This window comes from Amblyomma maculatum, chromosome 2 (genome assembly GCF_055883805.1).
Source record: "Amblyomma maculatum isolate TAMU_Amacu chromosome 2, ASM5588380v1, whole genome shotgun sequence".
Lineage (NCBI taxonomy): Eukaryota > Metazoa > Arthropoda > Arachnida > Ixodida > Ixodidae > Amblyomma > Amblyomma maculatum.
Genome location: NC_139345.1, coordinates 5,789,036 through 5,815,087, shown reverse-complemented (window position 1 = coordinate 5,815,087; position 26,052 = coordinate 5,789,036). Strand labels below are relative to the sequence as shown.

At 46.0% G+C, this 26,052-nt stretch overlaps 1 protein-coding gene across 1 annotated transcript; it reads right to left on the bottom strand.

Annotated features, from left to right (window-relative positions):
- Window positions 1-17,864: 17,864 nt before the first annotated feature.
- On the bottom strand, window positions 17,865-18,428 carry LOC146197882 (uncharacterized). Its single transcript, XM_084591819.1, has one exon. It carries the CDS (start codon window positions 18,426-18,428, stop codon window positions 17,865-17,867), a length of 564 nt encoding a protein of 187 aa, XP_084447945.1.
- Between the last annotated feature and the right edge of the window lie 7,624 nt (window positions 18,429-26,052).

Genomic DNA, 26,052 nt, shown 5'->3' with positions numbered 1-26,052 from the left:
GGAGGTCAGGCCGGAGCATTTCCTACCGGCACCTCCGCGCAGGAACCGGACCGGAAGATTGGGCCGGGCCGGATTCACTCGATCGCGCTGTGCCGTCTGGCTCATCGTGTGCTCCATAGTGTTTGTCGCAGCTGCCCTGACTGTCTTTATGTATGCGTATGTGCGCGACCCTAGGGGACCACCAATAGTTGGTTACCATGGATGACTGATCCGCTTGAGCCTCGCCGTGAGACGGCACACGCCAAAGTAATTAGTCGCCCCGAGAAACCAGGCTCGCCTTCGGGACCGAGGCTCTAACAATATACGCAATTGCATTTGCAACTAGATTTTTTTTTCCTTTGTTTCCTGGTAACACTGTATATTGTCGTGGAGATATCGGTCGCCTGCCTGCGTGGTTCATCGGCGCCTGATTCAAATGAGGTTGGCTTGCTACGAGTACATTGATTAGATTGTTAGAGACACATCTTATTTCATGAAGTATTTGAGACGCAAGCATATCATCAGGTACGGAGATTTTTTTAAGTCACAGTCCTCATTCTGTATCTTCTGCAAACGTTTTCTGCTCATTTGTATCACATTTTTTGGCGCAATAGGAATATCAACTAGTAATGAATCAGCGAGCAGCGCTCAATGCCTTAAAATCGGACAAGCTCAGTTTTTTACCAGATGCAGTCCCTGTGAAAAGCCCCACGTGCCACAGGCTTTCCCCTCCTGTGGACATAGTTCCTAATTGTTAAGTCATTTCGGCGGAAAAGTTTAATTGCGCCCCGCAATGGCTCGGCTTTGTGCTTATTACACATGATAGCGCTTGCTGGAAGCACGTAAACCTTCAGCGCATACGCGTGAATGCGGACGATTGCATTCTCTCCCAGGCAGTCAAAAGCCAAAATGATAACACCGAGGTACAAGTTGCTTTATCAGAATAGAAACTTCGTGCTTATTATGGCAGACCAAAATATATGCGAAAAACACGCTATAGCCATGCAGGTATCTCAAAGAAAGCTGCCTTGATATTTTTAAATAGCCCTTTTGATCGCGATTTATGTTTTGCAGAAACAAACAAATACCTCGTCGTCGTCATCAAATTAGTGCTTATGGGGATTTGCCGAGTTACTTGAAAGCCATGTGTAAGCTAAGTTTTTAGAATGTAGTATTGTGGCAGCCTACGCAAGAAACCAAGCCAATAACCTGTATCAATAACCTTCAGACCATTTCTGGAATACGCACTCATTGTTTTGAGTGCCTACACTAACACAAGAATAAAGAAACTCAATGAATATATTAGATTTATTGTTAATTCAATAACTGGAAAACATCTCCCAGCACTATTTTAGACAAAACAAAGGAGCAGGAGAGGAGATGGCGTTGCTGTGTAGCAAAAAGAGTACTGAGTGCGTGGACTGACGGTCATGTGGTGGCGCGCATGGTAGAGGAAGCGTGGACATCGGGTGACGGTGCCCAGTGAGATTTCGCCGTCATGTTTCGCCGGGGCCTTATCTCGCTGCCGTTCATTAATTCCAGTACATACTAAACTTCAAATATATAACGCGCTATTCTTTTCATACAATAACTATTGCAATTTGGTGTGGTTGACAACAACTAAATGAAACATTAAGAAGGTTTACATGTTACAAAAGAAGATTGTGCGCATTATAGCTAACATTGACTACTTCTCTTCAACTGAGCATTATTTTTCTCAATACAATATAGTCCCGATACAAAACATTTATAAATTTCGTATGCTGCGCTCATTTTATTTATCATCACCCGCTTTCAGGCAGTTCATTACGTCTATCGCATCCTTACAACATTTTCAAAGTAATGCCTCTACACGCAGCCCTTATTTGTGGCTGATTCCACGTTTCCGCACCAATTACAAACTACAGTCTTTGAAACATAATCTTCCACAAATTCTCGATAAATATGATGAATATAGCAGCCTCAATCTCAACCGATTACGGCAGTACATTCTATCCCATTGGACGTTAGTGGTTGATATATTCTATTATCCTGATTTTCGGAAGCCTTTAATATCAAAATGTACTTGTTTCCTGTATGTTTCCTTTTAAAAGTACTACCTGTATTGCATCTCTAGATTTTTTGTTTATTTGCATCTATTCTTTGAATGATGTCTTTTAGCGTACAAAACGTCTTTTAGCGTACAAAACGTACATTAGATCAATTCTTGAGTACGCCTCAGTAGTATGGGACCCGTATACCCAGAAAAACATAACACAGTTAGAAAGCATGCAAAGAAAATCGGTTAGATTTATATTCAACTGTTATAGCTGGAAAGTATCTCCGACGGTTCTTCTAAACAACGCAAACTTAGAGCCATTAAAATTGAGACGGTATAGGGACAGACTGAAATATATGTACCTACTATATCATGATATGCTGGGAATAGATAAGGATGTGTACATTAATTTAGTTTCTAAGCGCCCAACACGTTCTAATCATTCGAAAAAAATTGAAGAATTTTCTTGCAGGACTAACGTGTTTAAAAACTCGTTTTTTCCACGGACAGTACGTGAGTGGAATGCGCTCACCTCGAGTACAGTGGAATGCCCGACGGTCCAGTCATTCTGCGGCATGCTTAACAGTATTGAAGCAAAATAGAATTACCATCGTGTCGTTGTGCGCAATGCCTTGAGTGCTTCATATGCATGATTGTTTTCATTGTTTGTACATTTCGTTTCTTGCTCAAGTGACTGAGCATGCGTGGTTGTGTCATGCTGCTGTGCACGCGCCTTTTTGTTTTTGTCGCGCTTTACTTTTCGTTACTATTATTATTGCTGGATTTCGTCTCTTCTTCTCACTTAAATTCTTGCGATGTTTTTCTCTATGTTCGTTTTCTTGATGTATTATTGCTATGCCCACTCCTGCCTAAGGCCTCAAACTGAGGCCGGCAGTATCCTGTAAATAAATAAATAAATAGATGTCTTTTCTGTTTTGTTGCAAACGTATATCCATATTGTCCTATCATAGTTGATTTTTCACATGTCCAATTCTGTACCATTAAGTTTCTGTATTTTATTATTTTTCATTGTACTGTCCTATGCATGGTAGGCCACCATGCCTTGCCTTGTACATCGGGCACCTAAACCTTGTCAAGCTTATATGACAGCTTTTAGCCCAAGTGACCCTTCAGAAGCTTTCTGAAAAATAAATTGAATTGAATTGAATACACCTAGGCAGTCTCAACAGTCACCAAGTTTTTCAGTCCCAGAGTGTCACATTTACATAATAAACGCGCGGCTCTTAAAATATGAAATGATTTGATGTAGGTTTAAAGGACGTCTTCGACAAACTGTGACAGCAAAATAATAATAATAATAAAAAATAGACGCTAGGGTTTATCAAGCAAGCACATTAATACTGCTCTGTAAACAGGGGAACAAAGTATGTGTAGGGTTGTATTGCAGGGCTGCAATGTTGGTCTACTAAATTAATTGGGGTTTTTCTTCTAACAGGAACAAATACCGTGCATGAAAGTGCGCTGCTTTTAATATATATAGAAAGAGAGAGGATAACCTATGGTCGCTAAGGGTAGCAAACTGGATTCCAAGAGAAGGAAAGCGTAGGAGGGGGCGGCAGAAAGTTAGGTGGGCGGATGAGGTTACGTTCGCAGGGGTCAAGTGGATGCAGCTAGCACAGAACCGGGCTAATTGGAGAAATATGGGAGAGGCCCTCGCCCTGCATTGGGTATAGTCAGGCTGATGATGATGAGGAAGTAGAGAGAGAGAGAGAGAGAGATGAGCCATAAAACACGGCAGAACAGAACCCATTTTTAACCTTGCCCTATTTTTCGGTAGCAGTTAAGCGAAGCCAGGAGTGAATTTTGTTATTGACGGGTGGGCGTAGCAAACTGACAGCCACCTGCTACACGGCTAATGTCCCGTGCACCGGTATTATTACCCTGTATTTTTTCGGGACCACGAGCCTATGCACCCTGCAGTTTCAATACAGTTGGAAGCTCTTACGTCAGTATTCCCTTCTTTTTTCGGTTTCCGATCGAATATAAACGAGGCGTCATCGTTTAACCGCAATTTGGCTCGCCTTCTTCAGAACTTGGCAATGGGCTTGCATTCAGTACGATGGAAAGGGGTGAAAAACAATAAGCTGGCAGCACTGCGCGAAGAGCTAAAACAATTGGGGAACGGATGAACGATTGCGACGTCGGACAATGGTCCTTTCTTCAGGCCAGCTACTGATCGCAGCCGCAGTGCGTGCTGGGCCAAGAAACAAAGCGAACAAGCAAATAAAACAGGAACTGTTGTTCTCGGCGCTTCATTAATTGAGACATGAGCGAGAACCGAACATGCAAGGGACGGCGCAACAACCGATAGAGGCTTCGGCCGCTCAGAAAGGTCCGTCATTGCAGGAGGGGAAACTGCATAGGATTGGAAAGAAACGAAACAAAAAATAAGGGGGGGGGGGGGGGCAGAGGGGGGGGGGTAGTTATCCTGTCTCAGGGACAAGTGAAATAAAAGACACAGGAGACTCCAGAAGCGAGGTTTTTTCTGGCGTGAGAGAGACGGGGGGGAAGAGGCGAACAAGAAATCTGCTTAATTAGTAAATTCAGCCTCCCAGAACAAATCGGATTATATGGACACAGAGAAAAAAGGCACTTTTCCCGGGAAGCGGTGCGGTAAATATTTAAGGAGGGAGCGCATATTTAAGCACCAAGCGCCGGCTGGCTTTGTTGCCCGCCGAAGGAGCTGCCGGCGCCTCCAATGTTTGCCGGGAAGGAGGTAAAGGGTGTGGGAGGAGTAAGGGTCGACGGAACATGCCCCTTTCTCCTCTGCCCTTGTGGCCTTTAACCTCTCTTGCTGCAGCTCCACGCAGCCCCTCTTCTTCTCCTGCGACTAAAGAACACTAGGCTACTATTGATTATTCCTAACAAGGAGCTTTGAAAACCTTTAAGTTGGCTCTAATTGAGGCGCCAACACGTGTTGTTACGGTGGCAGTGGCGGTGGGAGTACTTATTGTTGTCTTTGTCTTATACATGGCATTACTTTCATGCTCGTCCTTTTGTAACAAAGGCTGATTTCCAGTTCCTGTGGGCAGGCACTTTTGTAGGATTCTTCGAAGCTACCACACAGCCATAAGATACAATGGCGGGCGTTGCTAGATGGAAGGCAATTGAGCCAACACGGATACTGCAACGCTCGACTCGAGACCTGAGAACAAAGTTGTGGTGAAAGCTTTCCCCCTGGACATGTTAGCTAGCCAGGTCTGCAAGAGCTTTGAAAGGACGGAGTGCCTTGCTTCCATTTTATATGTGCGCAGAAGGCCCCAACTTCTGGAACTAAAACGAAAACTGAGGCAGGAAAGCGCAGCACTATGAAAAAAATGTCTACGCAGCAGAGTGCCAGTGTCGTTCAGTTCACACTGTACTTGCTTATTTGCATTTCAACGAAGTTTACTGTGTTTTAAAAAAAGAATTATGATTCATAAAACCATCAAATTAGGACAAGAGCAAGACGCGTCACCGCTGAAAACTATGGATTCCCTTCCTTCCGCTGAAAATTTCCAAAAACGTTCACATTTGCAAGGTCAATATTCACTGCATTTGCTAGTAAATTACCGAGTGGCATTCACGTAGGCTTTTTCCTTCGAAGCGATTCGGCCGAAGGTCCCCACGCGCCTATAAACCTGTCTGCATATTCAGAAAATAAAGTGGCGGATTTAACGCATTCTGCATCATGCTTAACGAAATACCATTTATTTGTCATTCGGTAATAAGAAATTGTTCAGCCTTTTTATTGTACGCTGCGTAAAACGGTGCTCTCAACTAATTATATAGCTTCATTTTGGTCACCCGCTAGTTAAATGAACAAATTATTTCATATGTTTCTATTTGTGAGCACTAGGATAGCGTTGTACCTTTTTTTCTCACGTGTGCTAGAAGGGAGTGTGGCTTCATCGTGTGTCGCCAATTTCAACTTTACTGCGGTGCACGCTGCTTTCAGCTTTACGGGGAGCACCGCAGTTGCTTCTTAGGCTTTAGTGCTGCAGCGCCATTACCCGCATTTTTGCAAGGACCCGATGCCTGAAGCAGATTAGACCTTTGGCGTTTGCGAGTTTAGATGGGGAGAGGAGGAACACAGCTTAGTTACGGAGAAGCTGCCTACCTCAAGCACGTCTTCGTGGTCTGGTGAGCAAAACATCGTGGTGCAGGAAGGAGAAGAAAGGCTGCGACGCTTACTTAGGGAGAAGAAAGGCGGTGGGGGGACACACTACATGTGCGAAAGTGAAGCGGAAAGGCCACTGCACCAAAGCTGCCGAGCAATACGCGCATTCTGTTTGTACCTGAGTATTCTTCATGACAAGCTCATTATTTGATGGGCGACATATGCGTTTACTGTCAGCGAGTAAAGCTATCTCTTGCAAAAACGCCGACGGCACCACCCAGTGTTTAAGCGACCTACAAATCACGGAGTGTATTGCTTTCCGAGTAAAATTCACAACCAGATTCTTTCAGTAACGCAATACAATTCCCACACGCTCTTTGTTGTTTAATATTAAAAGAAACAAAAGGTGCGAAGATAAAGGTTTTACAAATACAGTATGAAAAGTATGAACGCCTTGTTGTCTTTGTGTTGGGCATTTACAGAGTTCAGATGCTCTTAAAGGTTCTGAATAAGCGATACATGAACCTGATAGCCATTTGATATAGCATGGCCATTTGGACAGGTTGCAGTTGAAGGAACTTGATTACGGGTAAATATTAATAAAAGTGTCCTTCATTCAGCGGCTGTGATCGAACTGAAAAACATGTCACTGTGTCCTTATATCACCCCGTTTATGTGTCCTTGTGTTCAAGCCAGCTCCTGCCTACTTATTGTATTCGTATCCTTCGGCTGGAATGCAGTGTGTCGGCGACAGATGGTTTAAAGAAGCAGAGACATCTAGTCAGGTGCCCCTGTTCATACTACCTGAAACAGCTCTTGCGTTCTTGTGCTCTATTTTGTGTTCTGTCTTGGCTTTACGCTGCTTGGCTCCTACTAGCGGCCACCGCAACCAAAAACGTTCCCTCTGAAGATAGACAAACCAACAAGAACCCCTTTTTGGGCGCCATGTGAGGAAATTTTCAATATACAGGTTGCATAAAACGCTGCGACTTGATTTCATAAGCAGTCGTATTCAGTACATGCGACGCAGACGTTACTCACTGAAAAACTAACCGGGATGTGCACTTACACATTGCCATCTCTGTAGCAACTTTTTGCGCGGAAATAGGTATATCCATGGGAAGGATGATCACTAGGCACAAAACCATTGCCTCGAATTTCGTTGCGCACTTGTGGTATACAACAATTCCCTGTCTTCGACACGATACTCTCATTACCATGTCGCTTATCTATATGGAACAATATCAAGTTGCACTGCCATGAAATATTCTTGGAGTGTTAAGTCTGTTCAGTGTTGTAGAGATATAAAACGTCATGCTATCAGCTTTCATAATCTTGTTAGTTAGTTCCGCACAGCAAAAAGCTTATGTACAGCAATTCTTAAGCTCGTGTCCTAATTTAAATTGACATCTTTTGTTTTGTTTTTAATAAAACAGTTGCATTCAGTTTTTTACAAAGCAAACCAAGTAATAGCTTGAATCAACCACCGTGCGCAGGGTGGTCTATCCAAGGACCGGTATATTACTCCCAACAATGGTAGTATTTTAGGAGAGAAAAGCAAGGCTTACCCATGTTTTCTCTGTCGTAGTCTCCCCGTCTTCCTCATGTTTCACAGAGCGAGAGCCCCCTTTTTGCAAAATAATTTTCTTATATCTAAAAGCGCAACTCAATGCCAATAGTTTTTGGCATTATTTTCTTAAAATACAAAACGCATGGGAAACAGACCTTTTGCACCCAATTCCGAGGACGCGGTTGTAGTGTGCACGATCAGGATAAGGAGAAATATCTATAGCATTTCTAGCAGGATGCTTTGTTGACTGCAGTGTGACCATATCTTCTAAGCATTATCACAACTTGGCCAATGTCCTCTTTGAGCCACTTTAACCCAACATGCGAAAGACAGCATTGCAGAAACTTTAAGTTAGAAGTTGAGGCACTTTCTGCCAACGTTGAATCAGCCTCTGCGCATATGGTTATTTGAGTTGATGTTTAAAACGTCGCGGCAGCTTTTCCTTATATTGAAGCATGATTTTCAATTTTCTCGCTATATACCGTACAGCTATTACCGAATGCTGGTGCAACAATCCGTGTACAATCATCGCAGTATATATATTTTTTTTCAATAATAGAGAAATAACATGTGCTTCTAGGGATGTCTCAGTTCAGTTCACTCGTTCAGTCATGTCCGACTCTTTGCGACCCTATGGACCATATCACGCCACGCTTTCCGGTCTCTCACTATCTTCCTAACATCACATAACTTCATCTGCAGCGCCTCGAGGATGCCATCTAACCATCGTGTTCGCTGCCTACCCCTTCTCCGGCGATCCTCAACCTTTCCCAACATCAAATCTTTCTCCAGCGACTCCTCTCTTCTCATCAGATGACCAAAGTAGCTGAGCTTTAACTTTAGAATTTGACCCTCCAATGACGACTGATTTGATCTTCTGGCAGTCCAAGGAGCTCTCAAGAGTCTCCTCCAGCACCACAATTCAAACGCGTCAATTCGTCGGCGGTCAGCCTTCTTCACAGTCCAACTCTCGCATCCATACATCACAACTGGAAAGACCATAGCACGAGTTATACGGATCTTGATTGGCAGACTAATGTATCTGCTCCTTACTAGGCAGTCAAGGCTAGCCATGACTCTCTTTCCCAGAAGCAGGCGTCTCATAATTTCATGGCTGCAGTCTCCTTCCGAGGTAATCTTGGAGCCCAAGAAGAGAAAATCTGTCACAGCTTCCACTTTTTGTCCCTTGATGCTCCAGGACTTGATAGGGCAAGACGCCATGATCTTTGTTGTTTTAATGTTCAGTTTAAGCCCAAACTTCTCACTCTCTTCTAGTACGCGCATCAGAAGTCTCTTGAGTTCCACTTCACTTTCGTCTACGTACTCCTTAAAAATGGTTTCCTTTTCAGCAGTCGTATGCTTGCGACTACAAACGCTCAACGTCAGGAACCACTCTTCGTCAGGGACAACGTATTCATATTGGCCTTGGAGCTGACGAAGCCGTGCCCATATATTCCAAGCGACCGAGATGCCTCTTGACAAGGATGCTGCGCAGTATGTGCACTTCGCTTACCGAAAGCAGTGATGTATTCGAAGTGCACTACCGGTTTGTTTGCATAAGACGCAGAGTATGCAAACGACGTATAGTACAGCACATGTGGTAGCAGCCTGAATTGATGGCTCGTTAGTGCAGTGGTCGCGTAGGAGACGTAGGTTCATCTTGGCTGTACCGGGCAGCTATGTACCTCGAGGTGGATTTACTACAGGATTAGATTCAGTTGAGCGGTGGAATAAAAGAACGCTGGACACAGGCAGAAGAGGGGACAAGGGCAGGCAGCTAGATAGAGTGTGCAAAGACAGGATGCCAGAAGAGCCGGTGCATTATGAGATCACCGAGGATTAGAGTGCCTAAAACGCGTCGTTTTCGGGGACCAACCGCAAAAGACCAGCACAATCCCAGTTTTTGCGATACTGCTGTTAGAAATAAATTTTTATTTCTTCTCTACACCTCCAGACAATGTTAGCGTGCTGCCGTGGTGCGAAGACTGCGGGGAGAGACGGTCTGAGCCCGGAAAGCCTTCGCCGCATAAAGACGAAACGCAAAAGAGAAGCCAATATTGGGGCAGCATCCTTGGTAAACAGGCTTTGTGAAATATTACTGTGGCTTTAGCGTTGACTTAGAACCTGGTACTACTGCGAATTCCTCTTATAGAGCGTATTTTCAGCGAAGAATGGGGGTTGTATGCAGAACTTTGGTCTTTAATAACAATTTTTACCACGACGATAAACTACACTGCTGTCCTTCGACAGGGCTTCCGCAGAACGTTTATCCTCTTAAAACTCTTATCTTGTTCTTGCATTTCAGCATCACTGTCGTTGCATAGTAGAGAACAAGACAACTAAGAAGTTTGAAACGCCATTGTTTACCTCATGAATTCAATGTTTCTGAAGAGTTCTCACTGCTCCTTCCCATGTGTGCATATTTTCTGTTGGCACCAAATGTACTGATTCAATTTGGCTACGAGTTTGTTAAAAACATCCACCAATAACTGGCGCTGTGGGGGCTTAGGTTATGCGTGATCAGGCACACTTTGTTACTTTTACACATAGAACGACTGCATCTTGTGCGGCCTGTTGCGAAAGGAAGAGTCAAATGTAAGAGAAATAGCATCGATTAATACCTCCGTGTGGGCCTGTTGGTGAGGCATCATGCAAAGGAGCAGCGCAGGAAACGAGGACACAAGAACACGCTGAAAAACAGGACTAATCTCGACGACGCACTGAAGCAGCCGGCCTTCGCAAACTGCGTAATCATGATGAGTTCCCTTTCTTTTCTTTTTTTGTGCTCTCTCTCTCTGCCTCATCGAATCAGCCTTCATGCCAGTACAAACCTTTGAACGTCAGTACGGTCTAATGCCTGCTTCGTTCTCGGCGTTTATGATTTCCTAGGGCAGCACGCGTCTGCAAAGTTGTAGTAGAAGCCACCGCATGATTCGCGTGGTGTGATTTCAGTGCGGCTTGCTCGCTACCTTATACGTTTTATAACTAGGCTGCATGTTATGCTCTCCTGCGTTTTATTTTTTTTTCTGCGATGGCAATTGAATTTAACTTATTGCCGTAGGCCGCAGAGGAACATACCGCGTATTAAGTTAAATGGTATCCCAAGCCGTAGCTCGAATCCCATCGTCTTCACCAACTTCCATCCTTGCGTAGGTCAGACGAAAACAACAGCACGTGAGCACTTTCACGTGTAAGCATAAACTAAAACGCACGTTCGCTCTACATAAAAAAGAAGAGGGCGCCATCTCACGAGCCTGAAGCAAGTCAAATAAAAAGGCTTTAAATATGTACCAGCTTAAATTATATTTCCTGCACATTATGAGCACATTAAGAAAATAATCAGATTGGGTTGTAGCAAATTCGACAGTACTATCAGGCCATGAACGACAGGTTACCAGTGCTCCTCAATATGAAAGTATATAACAGCTATATCTTCGCATTCTCAACTATTGGAGAGCAATGTGGATGCTAAAGCGAAAAGGCTCAACTTAACCCGATGACCATCAAGATAACTATGGAAAGAAAACTGATAGGCAGGACGTTAAGGGCAGGAAGCGTGCCGATTGGGCCAGGTAGCAAACGCGGGTTAATGACATTCTTCTCATAGCAGAAATCCAGAAAAAAACGGACATAGGCAGGTCATGTAATGCGAAGGGAATATAACCGATGGCCTCTTAAGGTGACAGCGTGGATTCCAAAGGAAGCTAAGCGTATGAAGGGATGGCAGAAATTTATGTGGGCGGATGCGATATATATAATGCAGGGGTAGAGTGGATGCAGCTGGCACAGGACCGGGTTCATTGCAGGGATACAGGAGATGCCTTCGCCCTGCAGAGGATATAGTCAGGCTGATGATAATTATAATTATGGTGCCATTAAAGGCCCACTGTCCACCCTCCGGTCGAAAATATTTTCTTCCCCGGTGACTGTGAGACTTCGCCCCTGGAACACAAGGCCGCAAAATGTTTTTGAAAAAAGTAACTAATAACGCAGTTACAGCCACCGCAATCACCCGATTCTATCCTGCCTCTCTCCTTCCGTTCCCTCGCAAAGGTTTTTCACTCTCCTGCCCGAGGTCGTCTAGCCTCCGCAATACAAATTCCCCTTCCTCCTCCGCGTTTGGCGGGAGGTGGGGCGTGGCTCTTCGCGAGCGCGAAAAAAAAAAAACGGTCGAGGGAGCGCGCGCCGCTGGATTCAGTCTGGCCGTGGCGAGGGAAAAGCGCGCTGCGAGCGGTAGACACCCATCCTTCTCCCGTCAGTCAGCGAGACGGACCAATGGACGTCGTTCCCGGTACGTACGTCATTATCGGGGCCCGTCGGGCCAGCGCAGGAAGCGGTGAAGCTGGCTTCTCAAAGGAGAGCATGAGGGAGCTTTGAATTGTATTTTCGATGCTTTGCGGCGCGCGTGTCGCTGTAGAATTTTGCACAGACTATCTCCGGTACCTGGTCGAAACACTGGGCTCCTTTTCTTAAATGGGTCTTCCCTGGACAGTGGCCCTTTAAGAGAGGAAGCAGCTATGCTGTGTAATGGTAACGGTAAGTACGCAACCGTGAAAACGGGGAACTGACAATTTATCATAATAAATTGGAATTAAAAATGATGCAGTGATCATAGTAATCATCTAAACTTGTAATTTTGGTCTCGCCGTGGTGTCACAGGGGTGTTAAGATAGAACATACTGTTCAGAACGAGACGAATTTCACACTAAGCCTTTTGGGTCCCCAGCAGTCAAGTCGACAATAATACCGTCAACCAGTGGTCTCAACATGGCGCTGAATTCTTGGACGCATAGCCACGGAGACGAAGCAGCAGTGACCGCGTCCCCGTTTTCGCTTTGTTTGCGCAAGGAAGTGCACGCTGGCGAAATGTTTCAGCGGGACGCGCACAAGCGCATGAAGACCCAGATTGATTGCGCCACTCAGGGCACAAAGCTTCTGTTCTATTTTCTATGGAACAGCGGCGGTGAGAAGGGGGGAGCCACTTTCGCACTCAACGCAGTGTTTCAAGTATGGTGGTCTTGCTAGGAGAGGTGCTTCAGGGTGGTCGTGGTTAAAGGTCCGCTCAAACGGAGACAGTTTTTCCAGAGCATTGAATCGCCTTTGCCACCGGGGGAGTAATGAATCGCCATCGCTACCGCTAGAGCCGATCCTCGCCACCAAACCCGCCACGAGAATTATCGGCAACGAATTATCGCTGACGTATCTTACTGTGGGTCATAGAGTTCCTTACACTAACTAGAGGGAAAGCTGAGGGCGCTGCACTTCAGCCACCATGGGCGCGCTAAGAATCATGGGCCGGTGTGCTACTTGTTGCGGGACAGTCGGTTTTTCTCGGGTACGTGGAGTGGCGTTACTGCAATGTTTCTTTTTTGTTATCATCATCATCTGAAGGTGCGTACATAGACCGCGAAAGCCATAGTAGCGAAGGCGCAAAAGCAGACGTCGCCAATAAATGGTTTCTGTTTCCCGAAATGCCACTAAAAACTTCCTTAAGTGATGTCACAACGATAAATATTTTCATAACATTTTTTTATTTCAAAGTTTGCCTATTAAGTGCGAAATATTGGTATTTGTGCTGCTCAAAACTAAGAAAATAGGAGAAAGGGCCATCGCTTATATTGGATAAATCTCACACTGGCATTCTGTTTCTCTCTCTTTTTGTAATTTATAGTCACAATATTCAATCTTAGGACATTATTTACGGTAGAACAACGTTTATATTTGCATTAGTTTTGGCCAAAAGTTGTAGTTCTGCACTCGGTAGCTCACCGGCCCATGATGCTTTGAGCGCCCATGGTGGCTGAACTGGCCGTCTGGAAACTCCATGTAAACGCCCATAGACGGCAGCACAGCTTTCCCTCTAGGTAAGAGTAAGAAACTCTATGCTGTGGGTGGCACCCATAGACGTTGCGTGTGTCCATCCCATTCGATACCCCCCCCCCCCCCTTCCTAGAAAAATGTGGATCTGCTGAGCACTGGACTGCATTGAACCATCCGTATGAAAACGTAGTGATCATCGTTCGCGTACATACGCTTTTACAACGGCTTAATCACCGATTATTTATTTGTGCCTCTAAAATCTCCAATACACTCTTTAACATACATCCGTATAAGCCATAAGATTTTATAAAAGACGGCCCGGCATAGATCTAAAGCTCCGCTTAAACCAAGCCGCACCAATGTGAACAAACTAATAAGTCTGCATGGTCCAGAAGTAGAATGTTTGACTCGGGATCCAAGGGACCCGGATGTCACTGCTAACTACTATCTTTCAAAGCTATGCCCATTGGTTTTCACTGACATCGCCGATACCAGATTTCCCGCATAATGGAGGACGGAAATCCTTCCCCGCTTTGCAGACTGCTACGATGGTAGGGGGAAAGATACCACGGGAACCATGCGAAGGTTTCCGACCGTGGAAAATAGGGGAGAAGGAGATTGATTCACTGAAACGCGTCTTTAATTTACAGTCCTGAGGGTGCACTTTTTGCTCTAAGCCTTTGTGCGAGCATCTACAACCATGTCAGTGACGGCGGCCGAGGTGTGTGTACTGGCTCATTTGGCATCGACTGTGCTAAAGCTTGGCATTTGGGCCTACATTCAGAAATTCTCCGAGTTTTACCCAGGGCATAATGACGACCGCCCTGCCGAGGGACAGTGGTAGGGCCTAGTCGATCTATTTGGCAGGGCGGATGGCAACTAGAAATTGTGTGAAAGCCTTATTCAGATATCAGAGTATTTTGGATATTCCCACACGATATGGGCAGTGGCTGCTGGTCTTCGGCAGCGATGGCATTTTCCTTCGTCGGAGTCGTCTTCTGATAACTTTTGCCTTAAAGGTGTTACTGCAATCCTGGTTGCAAGCCGGACTAATGCCTGCGTGGCTGTCAATGGTTTCCCCGTCATAGGGGGAATAGAACGTGCGCGTTCGTCTCTTCCGCCCCAACTGAATCATCGCCTCTTATTCCAGTCAGTGATAGTCAATTAGCGTGCAAAAATAACATTTATAGACTGATATTTATACCTCTATCGTAATCCATCTCTCCGGATCATTCAAAGGAAAAATTATCAATCAATAATAAGATAAACAAATCGGAAGACAACCTAGATATGAAAAAAAGAAAGAAGGTAAATAAGGTGTCTGCAGCCATGAAATTAGGAGACGCCTGCTTCTGGGAAAGAGATCCATGGCTAGCCTCGACCGCCTAGTGAAGAGCAGAGACACCAGACTGCCACCCAAGATCCGTATAACTTGTGCTATGGTCTTTCCAATTGGGACGTATGGATGCGAGAGTTGGACTGTGAAGAAGGCTGACCGCCGAAGAATGGACGCGTTTAAATTCTGGTGCTGGCGGAGACTCTTGAGAGTTCCTTGGACCGTCAGAAGATCAAGTCAGTCGATATTGCTGAACACAGACACTGACCGCTCATTGGAGGGTCGAATTCTAAAGTTAAAGCTCAGCTACTTTGGTCATCTGATGACAAGAGAGGAGTCGCTGGAGAAAGCTTCGATGTTGGGAAAGGTTGAGGGTTACTGGAGAAGGGGTGGGCAGCGTACGCGAAGGGAAGATGACATCCTCGATCCACTGCAGATGAAGTTATGTGATGTTAGGAAGATAGTGAGAGACCGGAAAGCATGGCGTGATATGGTTCATAGGGTCACGAAGAGTCGGACATGACTGAACGACTGAACTGAACGAAACTAAAATATGTACAAGAAAAATTAAAAGAAATTTTATTAAGAAAAATTTGTGTCCCCCCCTCTTAAGTTTGTAAAATAAAATGCGGGGGGCCGCAGTGATCTCAAACAATTTTTTGAGATTGCGCAGGAGGTCCTTGCGGAAAATGGTGAACGGGCTGGCATTAGCAATTGAGGACCTCGAGCCATGTCTTTGTAAAAATCATCAGCGTGTCCGGAAGAGGATGAAACTCTGTCCTGCTTCTTGTCACTGGAGGCGGTTGAACTGCACAAGATACTGGTGCACGGCTTCCCTATGTTCAATGCAATAAAAATCTGCGCTAATAAGACACGGACGAAGGAAAGGTAGGACGCACACAAACGCGTTTGTGTGCGTCCTACCTTTCCTTCGTCCGTGTCTTATTAGCGAAGCTTTTTATTGCATTGAACTATGAACCGACTAGCCCGACAAATTTTACTCAAGCATCTTTCCCTATGTTGCATTGTCACCTGTGATAGCGGCCCGCTGAGCAGCGATCAAAGAATCAAACTTCTTAGTGTTGCCCTTACGTCGCCGGCGCTGGTTTCGACACTACATCAATAACAGCAGTTGCGTCAGAATTCGTAACGCTGTGGGTATTAGACGTGATAACCTCGTTTGCCGGACACCGCGGATTTGCCGGTATATGGTTTTTACTGAATTTGTGGCTTCTGAGCTCAAGGATGTCAGCGCTAGCATTACGTGATGAAGTGAAACCTGCAGTACAATTTGTTTGAAGTTTTGTACGCAGGTGTTGGTTGCTTGCCGAAGGGCAGGACATCTTGGTTCGGTCGCCAGATGCCCACCTTTGCAGTTCTTGCATATTGCGAATGGCATGGGGATCATTGGCTTGTCACAAGGCCTACAAATATTGGATTGTGCGGGCCATGTTGCGAGCTCCCACATATTTCACAGCGGCTTCTCTGCGTATTCGGACAAGCAGATGTCCGTTACGTACTGTCACCACACGTTACGTACTTAGTGTCGACCTTGACTAAGCAAAGCCAAGAAAACATTTTGCTAGCGCAGTTTGTCCTTCAAGCGTTACCAAAAACATTACCCTGTTGCCCATGGTCCTTCCAGCAATAATTTTTTGGCTTCTGCAGTGAAGGCGACGAATGATCTCAACGGGGCTGCAGCCGGTAAGTCCGTGGCGCACATCAGATGAGGCGTTGGCCGGTACCGGTTCATAACTTTCCATCAGAATTGTGTGGTCGGGGATGGCACTCAGCCGGGTAAATCTCAAGATTGCACCCTTGATGTGGCAGTTGGTCGTCGTTAAGACTATGATGTTCGAACAAGCCAGGCGTTTGTAACGAAATAAACCACTGAAGGCGAGCATCTAATGCAACTTCATCGCCAGGTCAACAAGACATTGTCGAGGGGCATTGGGAAAACGGTAATGGTGTTGCGGTCTCAAAATAACCGTATAGGTGCGCCGTGCCTGGGGCAATGAGGAAACGTCCGGGTCACACCAGCGTTTCTTTTTGCTCGCCGTGCACTAAGCTTGTTCTGTGCGGGACACCGTGCGAGGAGGATAGCAAAGGAAATGGCAATGTATATCGACCGCGGCAGAACGGGGATTAGATCATAGCGGATGGTCTTTCCAGTTGTGATGTATGGATGCGAGAGTTGGACTGTGAAGAAGGCTGACCGTCGAAAAATTGATGCGTTTGAATTGTGGTGCTGGCGGAGACTCTTGAGAGTTCCTTGGACTGCCAGAAGGTCAAATCAGGTGATATTGTCGACCATAAACCCTGACTGCTCATTGGAGGGTTAAATTCTAATGGTAAAGCTCAGCTACTTTGGTCATCTGATGAGAAGAGAGGAGTCGCTGGAGAAAGCTTTGATGCTGGGAAAGGTTGAGGGTCACCGGAGAAGGGATAGGCAGCGAACGCGACGGTTAGATGGCATCCTCGAGGCGCTGCAGATGAAGTAATGTGATGTTAGGACGATAGTGAGAGACCGGAAAGCGTGGCATGATATGGTCCATAGGATCACGAAGAGTCGGACACGACTGAACGCCTGAACTGAATTGAGCGGATGTCACCTCTTGTTTACAGCGAAATCTGCTAGTTGTAACAATGGTGTTAGTGGTGTAGTAGTTGTTTTTGCATAAATGATAGCGGTAGCAATGGTTGCTGCAGTAGAAAACTTAATATAGAGTGTTCTGTAACTATACTTATATGGGGTGTCGTTTCTGTCGAAAGACGAATCCCAGCATAATGGAATAGAAAAAGCCGTACTTTCCTGCCGGGCAGCCAGTTATTGTATCCGCCATCGGTGACGCAGCGGTGGCGCTGTGTTTTATCGATAAGGCAGTCAAGCGTCTGGCCGTGTTACGCTGGGACGGCTGATAGCAAATCTGAGGCTGCGCGGAAATATGCGCAGTGTGTGCGACACATCACCCCCCCCCCCCTCCCCGCGGAGTGGAGAGCCCTAGGGCTTGTAAAAATCTGTGCGGCGTACCCGGCGTCCATGGCGTGTAGTGACAACAGCAGGCTGCAATTTTGGGGGTCGTGCATAGACGCGTGTAGGTGCACTGGTATTTCCTGGTTCGGCAAAATTGATGTAGTCTAGCTTAAGCTGCTCGATAGAGTCTCGGACATCGTTGTTAACGCGCAAAGTGAAGGTTTTGTCGTCGCGACGAAGAACTGGATAGGCTCCGCTGTAAGGTGGCTGGAAAGGCTTGCGGACGGTTTCGTCGTTCGTCGTTCCTTCCTTTACTAGTTCCTTGAAGACAAAAGGGGCAGTCTTACAGTGGTGAACTGCAGATGACGGGGGGAGGGCAGCGATGGTGCATTGGAGTCGGGCGACGAAATCAGTGGGATCTGACGTCGTAGTGGTGGACGGCGATGCAGCAAGAAATTTGCCTGGGAGATGGACTGATTCCTCGTAGACGAGCTCTGCGGGTGTAACTTGAATGTCCGGTTTGAAGGTGTCACGGAGACCCAGGGTGACGGTTGGGATGGCTTCGAGCCAGGTTGAGTCCGGGTGACACATGATGGCTGCTTTGAAGTGTCGATGGAAACGCTCGATCATCGCGCGTTGGCACATTCATGGTAGCTGGTTGTCCTCGAGCGCTCGAAACCAATGGTCAGCTCGAGTAGCCTCAAAAGATGCGATTCAAACTGTCGTCCTTGGTCGGTGGTGACGCGGCGAGGAGACCCGAAGCGAGCAATCCAGCCGACGAAGAAGGCCGGGGTGACGTCTTCCGCGGTGATTCCCTCTAGGGGCCATGGCTCAGGCCATCGAGTATACCGATCGACGGCGGTGAGGCAGTAGCGATAGGGTCCAGCTGGAGAAAAGGGCCCTATGATATCAAGGTGGACGTGTTGAAACCGACCAGAAGGTTGAGGGAACGTTCCGAGTGGTGACATGACATGCCTGGTGAATTTAGGGCGCTGGCATTGAATTCAGGACCACGCTCAGGTGCAGAAATCCCGCTGCATGGAGGGCCAGACATAGCGGTCGGCCACGAGGCATGTAGAGGCGCGTATGCCGGTATGGCTGAGATTATGCAGCTGGTTGAAGAGGCCACGGCTATGAGGAAGGGGCACGTAAGGCCTGCTACGTGCTGTTGATATGTCGCAGTAGATAGTCGTTGTCGATCCAGGTATGGGGACTTGTTGCAGCTGTAGTGAGGACCCGCCCTTAAGAAGTTCTTGTAGTTCGACGTCCGTAGTTTGAGCCTCGGCGAGGATGTCTGTTGTTATCTACGAAAAGTTGATAGCTGCTACACGTGAAAGTGCGTCTTAGTCCACGTTGTCCTTCCCGCTGACATGTTGGAGGTCGGTGGTAAACCGGGCAATGAACGAGAGCTGGTTCTGCTGGACCGGCGGGAGTTTGTCGCGGCGTTGAGAGAAGGCGTAGGTCAGAGGTTTATGGTCGGTGTAGATAGTGCTGTACTGTGCTTCGAGAATGTGGCGAAAGTGTTGAACTGCTTCGTATATCGCCAGAAGTTATCTGTATTAAGCTGGCTAACTCGACGGGGTGGGGGCTGTGGTTTCTTTCGGTGGACTGGCCGCAGAAAGAGTCGTTTTCCGAGCTTGGAGTTTCTTTGAGAAGAACGCCAAGAGATGCCAGGTGTTGTCTACGCGTTGCATAAGGGAGGCGCCCACAGCGAAGTTAGAGGCGTCCGTGAAGGGCTCCAAGGGAGCGTCTGGCACAGGATGGGAGAGAAGTGTGGTGGTGCAGAGAGCTGCTTTGCATTTTTCGAAAAGTTGCGTTTAAGCCGATGTCCATGTGACGGTTTGGTTTCCTCGCAGACCAGACAAGGCATCATGAAGGAGAGCCTGGTAGTCGGCATGCGTGTTGGCAAAAAACGCCTATAAAAGTTCAGCATGCCGAGGAAACGGCGAAGGTCTTTAGTGGTGAAGGATTGGAGCTAATTTTGCAGGTCCGAAATGCGTTGAGGCAGAGGTCGAGTTCCCTCAGATGAAGCTTAATGGCCAAGGAATTTGACGACTGAAGCTTCGATCGTGCTCTTTGGGGCGTTGAAGAGTAGGCCGCGGTCATCGATGCGTTGGAAAAGCAGACGAAGGTTCGTATGGTGTTTGTCGGCGTGTCGGGAAAAGACCAATATGTCGTCAAGGTAGACGAAGAAGAAGTCGAGGCCACGGATGACTTCGTCGATAAAGCGTTGAAAGGTTTTTCCAGCATTACTCAGGCCAAAGTTCATGAATAGAAACTCGAACAAGCCGAAAGAGGTAATGATTGCAGGTTGCAGGCAAACTCCTCTCATGATGCGAGAAGTCTGCCGCTCAGTCATTGACTTTACCTTATCAATGGGTGAAATGATGGTAACCGATTAATCCACAGACGATTCTAGCATATCTAGTGGTCATTTTACAATAACCTGCAATATGCGTTTGTATCTACTCCGAAATGTTGGTAAAACCTACAAAATTGTCAACCACGTTACTTATAAAAATTTGATATCCTCTTTTTTTTGCTTCGGTAGATAGTACAAGCCGGTCAGACAGGACTAAGCAGACAGTTTATTTTCTGCTAAATGCTGTACAGCAGTCGGTATTTACAGTACGCGCGAAGACCTCAACCAAACAGCCGTCTCCCTGGTGGACGCAAGAATGCGAGAAAGCCTATCCTCGTAGAAAAGCTGCTTGGAAGAGCTTATCTTACAACCAGAGTCCAGCTAATTGGTTAAATTATAAATTCCTCTCTGCATCTTTCAAAAGGACAATTGCAAAAGCAAAGGAGGAGTATAGCATGAACTTAAACACTGATCTCTCAAGTCCAGGTAATCGGAAGACTCTATATAGGTTCATGGAGCATAACAAGTGTTATTCAATAGTGCTTCCGCCACAGAATACTAAGCGAACACTGGAATGAATTGCTCAGAGATTGGCGTTACGATTCCAGAAACATCGACAGGTCCCTTTGTGTACACTCGCTCCTTGCACAGACTTTACCGAGGTTTCCTCGCCGGAGCTCCTATCAATCTTGACAACGATGCAATTTGCAGCTCCAGGACATGATGGTGTCACTGTTGAAATGATTAAAATCTTCGCCCAGGATTTCACAAGTGACCCTTTAGATATTGTGATCTCTTCATATGCAAATGCTTGGATTCCACAAATTTCGAAGGTGGCGGTATTTTGTTGTTGAAAGATGCCGGTAAGGGATATGTCTTAGATAATATTCGGCCAATTGCACTAACCTCAAATTTAGTCAGATTAATAGAACGAATAGTGCACAGTCGTCTAACGAAGCATGTTCATGAAGATAACAATTTCAGCCCAGTACATATTGGCTTTCGACAAGGCTGCTCCATATGGTCCGCGCATGTAGATCTAGAGAGCCGAATCCATCTCTCGCTGCGCAGGAGGGAAGTCTCCGCTTTGGTGACACTTGATTTGGCTAAGACTTGCGACAGCGTTAAACATACGATCCTGCTTAACAAGCTTGCCTTGGCACATCCTCCATTATATACTTGTGAATGAATTTCTGAACTATAGGCATTTTTACTGTATAGACGGAACCCTCTGGTTTAACACGTATCAGCAATCAAGAGGTGTACCACAAGGACTAGTTCTTTCACTAGTTCATTTTAACAGCTTGGTGCAAAACATACCCATCCGTACAAACATAACAGTTTATGTTAATGCAGACCATATAGCCTTTTTTGCATTGGCTTTGGATATTCATGACCTATACCGCATTGTTCAAGGATATTTGGATGTGATTGACGTATGGCATGGACGGTATCGATTAACCCCTAATGTCAATGAATGTGATGCTTGTATTTGCCGCGGATACACCTTTACACATTTCTTACGCTCATCGCTCCAACCAGATTCCACAGCTAGATTCAGTTAAATATTTAGGGGTTACGTATGACCCGAAATTGGACCGGAGACTCCATATAAATAACAGTGTGGTTAAAGAAGAACGTGCTCTTGGGCGGCTGATACGAATTAGCAATAAACAATTTGAGATAGAACGTTCTCTTGGGTGGCTGATACGAATTAGCAATGAAAAGTTTGAGATGCGTCACGACACTTTACTTTTTCTCTACAAAGCCTATATAAGAGCAATAATTCAGTTTGGTTGCATTCTGTTCTCTGGCAGCACAAACGACAAACTTCATCATTGACTGTTATTGGAGAGACGTGCTCTACGTCTTTGTTTTGGTCTTCTGAAATTCGTTTCAAACGCTTTGCTTTATCTGGAAGCCCGTATTCACACTTAACCTCCAACTGCTCACGGTGAAAGATCTCATCAGGTAGCTAGATCCGGAGTCTGAAGTCATTCATGCTATTTTTGCATCCCAACCGACCTTATTCTTTTCTGATCATTGGCCACGCTATAAACAGCTACAATAGACTGTAACACAAGAAATCTTAGCCCTAATCAGTGTTGACTTGAATTCATTGCAATGGGTTGATGACATGCAAGCCGCAGTGGATTCTCATTATGAAAGTTTCTCCTCCCGTGCGAAATATATGCCTTTAATAATTTTAAACTGTCTTCTTTCTGATCACCTAGACAAATACACCCATCACACTGGAATATCTACAGATGCCTCAGTCACTCAAGAAAACGCTGCAGTCGGCGTGTTTTTATAGGATTTGGCATGGAGCTATTCTGTTCGTATCCCAGATTATATTCATATATTATTTGCGGAATTTTTAGATCTTGGATTGGCTCTGCGCACAATTTTATGCCATGTATCACAAGTAATCATTCTTGTCGACCGTTTATCTGTGTTAATCTCACTTGAAACCAAAAAGAAAAAATATTTTTTGAGTCGATTTCTGCGTTTTTATGTTCCGTGCACTTTGAAAGAAGTCCATTTTAGCTGGGTCCCTGGTCATGCAGGTGTTCATTCGAATGAGGTGGCTGATCACTTAGCGAGTTTGGCCCTTAATGCGTCGGTAGTACACCCCATCCCTAATTTTAGTATTTTAGCGATTTCCAGGATCAAGCAATTCCATCATATATCATCCAGGCTGTGGAATCTTTTACTGAATACCACGGATTATCAGCTTGTTTCACATAATTGGAATGTCCGTTTATGTAAAACCAGCCAGTGCGAGGTAGCAGTGGTGCTGTTGCGGTGCATAATTCCGGTCTTGAATTTATATTTATGCAGATGGTGGGTGGACACCAACAAACATATGCGCATCATGCGGATAAGTGGAATCCATACATAATTTTTTTTCCTCTCATGCCGGCGGATCACAGTTCAGAAAAGGACATACCTGGAGATCCCCCTCTTTAGGTTAGGACGTCCCTTGTCCCTACCCGTTTTACTGTCGTTCGGTGCGAGTGCCAAGGGAGTTGTGTTGTACACTATTTGGGGAATTATACACGACTACTTTATAGGAACTGGTAGGTTAACCTGTTAACCCTTTTCGAAATTCTTTCAGTTTTCTTTTCATCAAAATTATTATGGTTACTAGTTGTTTTTTATGTTCACAACTCTTAGAGTTGCATTCATATAATCCTTTACAATCTCGCTTTGAGACAAGCTTGTGCTTGTGATTGATTTTGTGGACAACACGGCACCTCAGCCAATGCCCATGGTGGGTACTTGCCATTTTTCAAGAGGCCAAAAACAACCTTAGTTTGTAGAGATCGGAATTACGCGTGCTTGACATTGCATGTCGCCTGGGAACGAGAGCCTTTCTCTGGCGAACCTACTCCACAATTGCACAATGGCTCACTTTATCTTCATCGCATAGCTGCTCGACCCATATTTGCAGTAAAGGTGCAGATCTTGTGTATTATCACAGGTGCATGCTTTTATGCACATCAAAAGCTCTTTTTCTAGTTCACCACTTCAAAGCAGGTATTTCCGTATCAGTGCTCATTCCTGAAGTGGGACACCAGCATAAGAGCATATTTTGTTAATTAGTAGAAGTGAGGATATAATTTGGAAACGAAAAAGTTGGCCTTTTCAATTTTGCTCAAATCAACAGTTTAACGCTGGCCCTTGTGAAATAATACGTTCGGAAAGTTACGTGTTAAAGTTTTCAATAGGTGCGCGCTACGCAATTAGGAAAGCCTTCTTTGCAACGAAACGTCAACTACAAATGCAAATTCTAAAAATAAGGAAGCCCGATTAAAGGCCACCAAGTGATGAGGTTGCTCTAAAATGGTGTCTCTGTGGAGCCACTGATTGTAACAAAGAACAGCTGATTAATTCGGTGGAAAACAAGAAGACAGCAAGAATGATGAAAATAGTTCACAGGTGGCAGCCAATTTGGCGCTGACTCACAACCGTCAACCGAACCGACCGTGCGAACCAAGCTTCCGATGCGTCCCATTAAGTTTCGAGGCTGCAGCATCCCGGGGCATGGCGACGGGGGACGAAACGTGCGAGCGCTGTTTGTGTTCAGCGTTAGTGGTGCTGTACACCGCTGCGAAATGCGGCTCAGCTCGAAAATCCTCCACGAAAAGACGGTGATCACTCTGAGCTTCCAGCGCTCCTGCCATCGGCCGGCGGCGCAAAGCGCGCGCGGCAGTGACAACAGACGTACGCAGCGTGAACTCAGGCGTGTGGGCGACAATTCCTATGGCGGGAAAGCGGCGATGTATTCCCACCGGCGGCTCAGAGACGGAGACACTCTCCCTCTCTCTTGCATTCAATGCGCTCTCGCCGCCTCATTAGTGCCCGGAAGAAGACGGCGCTCTGTCCGGCCGAACTCGGCTGTTGACAAAGGAGACCCCGCCATTGCATCGGGCCAGGGATTCCTCCCCGAGGTCTGCCTCGGCTCGTCGGGCCTGTCAGCCGCGAGGGAATGAAGGGACAGCACGGCAGTCGCTTCGCGAGCCTTTCGAATCCAGCTCATATGCGGAACATATATTGGGCACGTAGATGAGGCATCTTGTTTTCCGTTCCGAGAATAAGTTCGCACAAATAAACTTGTAAACTTCAAGTGTGTGTGTGTGTGTGTGTGTGTGTGTGTGTGTGTGTGTGTGTGTGTGTGTGTGTGTGTGTGTGTGTGTGTGTGTGTGTGTGTGTGTGTGTGTGTGTGTGTGTGTGTGTGTGTGTGTGTGTGTGTGTGTGTGTGTGTGTGTGTGTGTGTGTGTGTGTGTGTGTGTGTGTGTGTGTGTGTGTGTGTGTGTGTGTGTGTGTGTGTGTGTGTGTGTGTGTGTGTGTGTGTGTGTGTGTGTGTGTGTGTGTGTGTGTGTGTGTGTGTGTGTGTGTGTGTGTGTGTGTGTGTGTGTGTGTGTGTGTGTGTGTGTGTGTGTGTGTGTGTGTGTGTGTGTGTGTGTGTGTGTGTGTGTGTGTGTGTGTGTGTGTGTGTGTGTGTGTGTGTGTGTGTGTGTGTGTGTGTGTGTGTGTGTGTGTGTGTGTGTGTGTGTGTGTGTGTGTGTGTGTGTGTGTGTGTGTGTGTGTGTGTGTGTGTGTGTGTGTGTGTGTGTGTGTCTGTGTGTGTGTGTGTGCGTGTGCGTGTGTGTGTGTGTGTGTGCGTGCGCGTGCGCGTGCGTGTGTGTGTGTGTGTGTCAATAAGTACAAATCTATTCGCGCAATAATTTGTTTAAAGTGTTACGATAAATAATTAAAAGTAGAAGAGAAAAGCTATTGGTGCAATCCGAACCTACGACCTCTATAATATGCTCCATTTCAGGAAACACGCATTCACAGACTTCAGCAACGTAGAGAAAGGCTTTCTCAGAAGAATCAGTTCTCTGTTCAAACTACCATGTATTTCTCCACTAAAGGAATTTGGGGACGAAGGCGGACCTCAGCAATCTCGTACGAAGAATGAAAGCTGGGGCTTCGCGATTGGCCAGTATAGAGGCGGTGGCCAGTCGTATTCTCCACAATGTTTGAGCCAAATGAGCATTTCATGGAATAGTCTCGTAAAGGTGAAGCATTGTAACACATGGCAACAATGGCCACTGGCTAAACTCCGAGATAGCAGTTTAGGTTTCAGCTTGGAGCATTCTGAGGCACGGGTTCCGCATAGAATCGCAAGCGTGAGCACTTTCTTTGACAGGTTACAGTAGGGTCCCTTCGAGGTGCCTTGTAATCAACCTTTTTGTGATCATTTGTGGCTAATTGACAAACTGAAGCTCTTCTCGTACTACGAAAAAGCTTTTTGTACTCTGGTAGAAAACGCATTAAGCGTGGGCAGGCATTTAAGTACATGAT